Here is a 6,164-nt window from a genome sequence, read left to right as displayed (position 1 = left end):
CGCAGCCGCCTCCGAGGTGGCAGAACATGATGAATGCAGGCACAGGGAGCAGCCGCCTCCCGCCGAGAGGGGCCCCCTGATAAGGCCAAAGCTGTTTCCTCTCGCCAAGCGCCTCTCAACCCCATGCAGCGAGGTTGGGGGGGTTCTTTCTCCATGGGCAAAGCATCGGACGGGCTCCGGCTGCCCCAGGAGCCGGAGGGGATGTGCCGGAGCGACGGCCTCAGTGACCCCTGGGTCTCTCTCCCATTCCCACCCAAGCTCTGGCCACGGACATCTGTGGGTTTGCAGGCGAGTCTGTGCACCAGAAACCCCAGGGACACGCAGCAGGGCCAGGTCTGGCCCCAAAACCAGCTCCTGCGACTGCAGGGGTCCATGCACGAGCCCTGAGGAGGTGCAGGGTTTTTTATGCTCCAGCTTCCCCCAGTGCTCGGTTTCTACAGCCTGTCCTCCCTACTCCTACCCGTGCCCAGCGCAGGGCTGCACAGGCTGTAACTCAGCTTTGGAAGCTGCATTTGTAGGCAAAGGGGTTTTAAAAGGAAAAATGCCTTTGGGGGAAAAAAAAGGCCAGACACGGGGATCACTTCCCCCTTTTATCCCTGCCAGCACGGCGGTGTGCAGAGCGTGACAGCACCCAAGACCCCCGAGAGGCGGGCGCCTCACAGCAGAGCCAAGGCTGCGCCGGGCTCCACGTCGTGTTCTTCACACAGCCACGTCACCTTGGAAAAGCTCTGCTGCTCAGGGGAAGGAACAACGCGGATTCCCACTCTGAATCCTCCACCTTGGCAGGCCGGGCACAGCCTGGGCAGAGCTCTGGGGCACGGCAGGGAAGCAGCGGGACATCCCCAGCCAGCACCAACACACGGGTCAGGTTTTTATTTGCGTCTCATGAACATCCTTACAAGAGATCAAACCAGGAGAAGAAACACATTGCATGAACCCGAGCGGACAGAAGAGCTGCAGCCCCAAACTGAGCTGCCCTGTGGGAGGAGGATTCCACACCGAGGAGCCTGAGTCACCCAGATCTCATCCCTTCTCCCCGAGCTGTCTGGCAGAGCTCAGCCAGGCAGAGCTGCACCAGCCCCACACGACGGGATTGATAGGGAGGAAATGTGGTCTATAAAGCTCTTCTGCAGAACAAATCCTGCAGCTGAGCGAGCCCCTGTGTGTGCCCCATAAAGAACCCAGCCTGATGCTGGGCTCAGCTCTACTGGGTCTGGCCACTTGTGTGGGTACCAAGCACCCCTCTCCTACCCCAGCCCTGTGTGGTGCCCGGCTGGGCCTTAACCTGCACCCCGGGAATGGAAAACATGGCTGCAGGGGAGACAGGGAGCAATTTTGGGCCAGGAATTCAGTATGTGTCTCTTCTCATGCACACTAAAGGCTTTGCTCTTTGAAGCCAGTGGGCACGGCCACGTGGAAGCTGATCTCAGCCCCCCTTCACTTGGATAAAGAGCAAGAGAGAAACCATCTCTCCATAGAGAACCCACCTTCAGTGAGGCCACTGCAGCTCCCCACAGCAAGAAGCCAGCTCCCCCCTCAGCACTGACCCACATCATGTAACCCCGGCAGCGAAAGCGGTGCCACCCCACAGAAGCAGCAGAAGAAAGCTCACAGCACCCAGGCCCTTCTCAAACACTGCACCCCGCGCTGCTTCAGCTGGGAGCAAACAGCCGGGCACCCTGCGAGGAGCAGGGAAAGAACTGGACCTACTGCCTCCTCCTCTGTTCTGCACACAGGGAAACCTTTATGGCTGGTGTGACACACAGGAATGTAGCTCCAAATGGGGAGCAGGAAAACGCTGCTGAGGAGATCCACCAAATGGGGAGCACGTTGGAGGAAGTGCCCCGGCCTCCAGGAGCCTGCTCTGGCCACAGCCATGAGAAGCCACGTGGTGACCCCTCACATGAACATGTCGTCATAGCCTGGAGGGGGAAGGTGGTCGGGATCCGGCCTGGAAAGAAATGCAGAGCAGAGTGAGAGCTCGGTCCCACAGCAACAGGGAGGAGCCAGGAGCTCCAGGGGCAGCCCAGAGAGCGGGATGGGGATTCCAGGCACAGCCAAGTACCTACCCGGATCTGCCGGCCCCTAATGGGCCGAAGGGATCGAATCTGGCTCCGGGTGGAACTGCTCCCGGGGGGAGCCGGCCTGGGATGCCCGACGATGGGTCAATGCCGGGCTGTGGGAAGCCAGACCGGAGAGGATCCATGATCATTCCCCCACTCTGACGTCTGGGGAGAGGAAACACAGAGAAGATGAGATGGGCACTGGTGAAAGAGGAGCAAAGCATGTCCCTGTGCCAAACCCTGCTGCAGGAACACCGAGCATGGGAACGCTGGGTTAAGCAGACACAGGAAGGAAGCAGCTCTAACCCACCTCGACATGGGCCATGGAGGCTGCTGTCTGTGACAGGCATGAACCCAAATACATCCCACTCCGCTCATGCCCTCCTGCCCGGGGTTATCACAGCCCTGCAGATCTGCCTGCACACCACCACAATGCAAGGACAGTGCCAGGATGTGCAACATGGCTCATCATCACACTAAGGTGGGAGTCTCCTGGCTGCAGAGCGTGTGCCCAAGCCAGGGCACCCCCAAACACCCAGGTCCATGGTGCCAGAGTACCCCAAAGGCCACCTGGAGACACACAAAGCCCTCACCCACCTGCCTTCCTCACAGCCAAACCTAAACCACTCAGAGAAGCAGAGAGGCAGCTTCCCTCTCCCCCCAGTTCCTGCATGGAGCTGTTTGGGGCACCAGCAATGGCTGGTGAGTCCGGGTGGGCTGCGGACCATGCCCTGTGGAGTGCTGGACCTGCTGGGCCTCACTGCTGGCCCATGTGCCCGGCCCTGCTCTGCTCCCCGGGGGAGCAGCACGTGCTGCCCCACACAGTGTCGCAAGAGCCGGGGCTCCTCAGCGCTGCCTGGAAGTCATTTGCTGCCCACGGTGTCTGCTCGGAGCTGCCCCATGCTGGGAGTGCCATTCCTCATGGTTGGCTCTGTGCAAGCTGGGCTGGAGCCTCTGGACGCCGCTGCCATCATACAAGTCATTAACAGCGGTGCTAATGAGTTCCATTATCCAGGCTGGCTGCCCAGAGCGCCCTGGGCCAGCTCGGCCCCACCAGCCTCTGCCTGGAGTCTGGGTCTCCAGCCCAGCGCTGGCAGGTGCCAGTGTCCAAATCTGCTTCCATTTACACAGGAACTTCTGAGGAAGGGCTGGAGGCAGCGAGAACAGGGACCCCCCCTCCACTGAACCCCCTCTCCCCATGCTCTCAGGTTTCCCTGCAGCCACCCAGGCTCCAGGCCTCTCCTTCCAGGCAGGACGCTTTTAGCTGGCTCTTCACCCATGGAGAACCAAGTCTTGCAAGAGGGGAAAAAACGCTATCCCCACAGGAGAGTGGTTCCAGTCTCCCCTGGGCCACAGGATGCTCTGCAAGAACTCCAAGGGCTGGCTTAGGGCTGGCTTATGTGCTTTTAACTGGAATGAAGATGACAGGTTCTCCGTGACCAACCAAACCAAAGGCTGAGGGATGTGTCTGTGACGAGTGCCTCGGACAGCCCAGGCTTTCTCTCCAGTGCCTCAGACAATCAGGAGGCTCACAACCAGGACCTGTGGGCTCAGCTTTAAGCCTCCCCTTGTGCAGACTGCTGGGCTGCAGACACAGCAGCTGGTACCGTTTTAAATGAGGGGCTTACAGTCACTTAATGATGTATTCAGCTTTGATTTACTGGAGGAATTACTGCGTGTTAAATGAATACAAGCTGATTATTAAACAGACACAGACTGCAACCTATCATGTATGCAAGGGACGGGATCTTAGTACGATATTAGAACCATATTGAGCTTCAGCAACTGTCAATTGGTCCCTTGCAATTTGTACTCAGCAACTGCCCCATCACTGTCTGCACTGAAGAGACACTTCACCAGATGCCTGAACCAGGCAGACTTCAGCTGTGCCAGAGGGCTCCAGCCACCCCAAACCCCAAGGGCAGAGCCTGGCACACAAAGCACGACCTCACCCAACTATACTCACCCTAAAGGGTCCAGATCTTCCCCACCAACAGCAAAAGGGCTCAAGGGGGAAGGCCTGAAACACAGAACACAGCGAGACCTTCAGTGGAGGGACTGGACCAGGCGTGACGCCGTGTGAGCGGGCACTGGGAGCCACCCTGTGCCCTGGACACAGCGTTCCCTGCTCCAGGGTGCAGCTGGGTGTGCGTGGCAGGCTTGTGGGAAGCTTGAGCTGAAGGGGGCCCTGCTGTTCCCACTTCTCCAGGCTGCGGCTGTCTGTGGACACTCAGAATTTCCATGCCAGGGGCTCCCTGAGCAGTGCCGGGCTGCACTGAGGTCAGGCTCTCCGGCACATCCCATCTAGAAACACAATGCCAGTCCTGCTTCCAGGAGTGCAAGGACAGCGAGGCGGTGAGCCTGCAGCCAGCTGTCACATCTCCTCGCCAGCACTATGTGCCAATAGCTTGGTTTCAGAGCCGTGCCCAGCTCCAGCCTGTCTGCCCAGGCCTCCCCAAGGAGCATCCTGCACCCTGAGCACCAGCAGACAGCACTGAGGTTAAAGCAGCAAGAGGTAACATGCAAGGCAGAAGCCACGGATGGTCCCCAGGAGATGGCAGAGCCACCACAGTGTCTCTGACTTCCAGCCAAAGGGGATTACAGCTTGTGGGGGGAGCACTCAGCCAACAAGACTGAAACCGGCTGGATGCTTCCCACCCCACCATGTGCACAACAGGGACCAGAGGTGTGGTTTGCAGAGCTGTGCCAGGACCACGTCCCGTCTAACAGAGGACCATCAGCAGCCACCCGCTCTTCACTCACCGGGTCCGTGCTCTCCTTCCTGCTGGGTGGTGGGGAGGGACCCTGAGGGGGTCGTAATCCCGGCGTGAGTCAGGATCCTTCTTCTCAGGCTCCTTTTTGGCCTTTTCTGTGGGGGCCCCGAGTGGAGCAATGATGCCTGAAGCAATCCTTGTCCTCAGCTCCTCCGTGTTCTTGTACACCCTGCAGGGAGGAGGCAAGACAGCCTGGTAGTGCTCTGGAATGAAGGAGCTGGGCTGGGCTGGCCCATGGTCCCACTGTCCCTGAAACCTCTCTGGCCTCCCAGCAGTGCAGAGGGAGCGAGAAAAAGTCCTCCAGGCTCCTCCTAACCCTGTCTCAGCCTCCCTCCCCATGCTGGTGGGACATTTCTCCTGCAGAGAATACCAGGGAACTGAGATTACTTGTGGAAATCATCCAGGTGCTCTGGGTCGATGTAGTCGGCCACTGCCAAGGTCACATCTGCCACCTTCTGAGAACTGCGATCCTGGCAAAAGAGAGGTAAAGCACAGAGTCAGCAGCACGGCAGAGCTGGGAATGAGTCCTGAGCTGGGAAAGGGACAGAAACAGGGCAACTCCTGGGCCAGAGTGTGCAAGGCAAACTGCATCGCTGCCCCATGCAGCCAGTGCTTGACCAGCTCCACGCTGGGCCACATCTGCTGCTGCACCATCAACCCCTAACACCCGCTGGGTCTGCCCCATCCTGGGGGACAAATACCACCACAAGGTAGAGCAAGTAACAACCATGTAAGGAACAGGCCCTGCTGCTCTTTGCAGCCGCTGCTCTCCAAACCTGCAAGGACCGCTGTGGGATGCTCACCATGACGTTGAGGATCATACTGTCTTCCACCATGATGGCCTTCAGCAGCAGCTCACGGGCATCGTCCGTGGACTTGTAGCGCAGCGTATACACCTCCTTGTTGGCCCCCCAGCCAGCGGGCAGCAGCTCCGACTTCCTCTCATCAGGACCTGGCTGCAACAGAACAGAGGAGCTGCTGAGACCCTGCTTATGAGCCCAGCACGCTGCAGGGCTGCGGGAATCTGTCTGGGCTGCACAGACAAATCCAGGAGGGGCTCTGGGGCTCTGGGAGAGGCTCCCTCATTGCCTTCAGGTTTTAACTGCAGGAGCAGGGTTTCATTACCTACGGGCTGGCCCTGCCTGCTTGCCAGCCTCCCAGCAGGGTCCCTGCGCTGGAACAGGACGGACACAACCAGCCTTTGCTGAGCAGGAAGAGGAAACAAGGACCCTGCACCGGACTGGCCCCTTTCCTGGTATAACACCAGTGCCCCAGCACTGGGACCTCATCGGGTACCACATTTCCCCCCTCAACACTCCACTGGACC

At 59.2% G+C, this 6,164-nt stretch overlaps 1 protein-coding gene across 1 annotated transcript; it reads right to left on the bottom strand.

Annotated features, from left to right (window-relative positions):
- Window positions 1–1,899: 1,899 nt before the first annotated feature.
- On the bottom strand, window positions 1,900–5,793 carry PSMF1 (proteasome (prosome, macropain) inhibitor subunit 1 (PI31); the record flags this gene model as incomplete). Its single annotated transcript, XM_010014460.1, has 6 exons — window positions 1,900–1,951; window positions 2,070–2,228; window positions 4,030–4,083; window positions 4,827–5,006; window positions 5,225–5,307; window positions 5,641–5,793. Coding segments are annotated over 6 exons (681 nt in total), but the record flags the coding sequence as incomplete, so codon positions are not given.
- Between the last annotated feature and the right edge of the window lie 371 nt (window positions 5,794–6,164).

Source organism: Nestor notabilis, unplaced genomic scaffold (genome assembly GCF_000696875.1).
Source record: "Nestor notabilis isolate BGI_N333 unplaced genomic scaffold, ASM69687v1 scaffold26555, whole genome shotgun sequence".
NCBI classification, from domain to species: domain Eukaryota; kingdom Metazoa; phylum Chordata; class Aves; order Psittaciformes; family Psittacidae; genus Nestor; species Nestor notabilis.
Note: the sequence above shows the minus strand (reverse complement) of the source record. Positions and strands in the feature narration are given on the sequence as shown.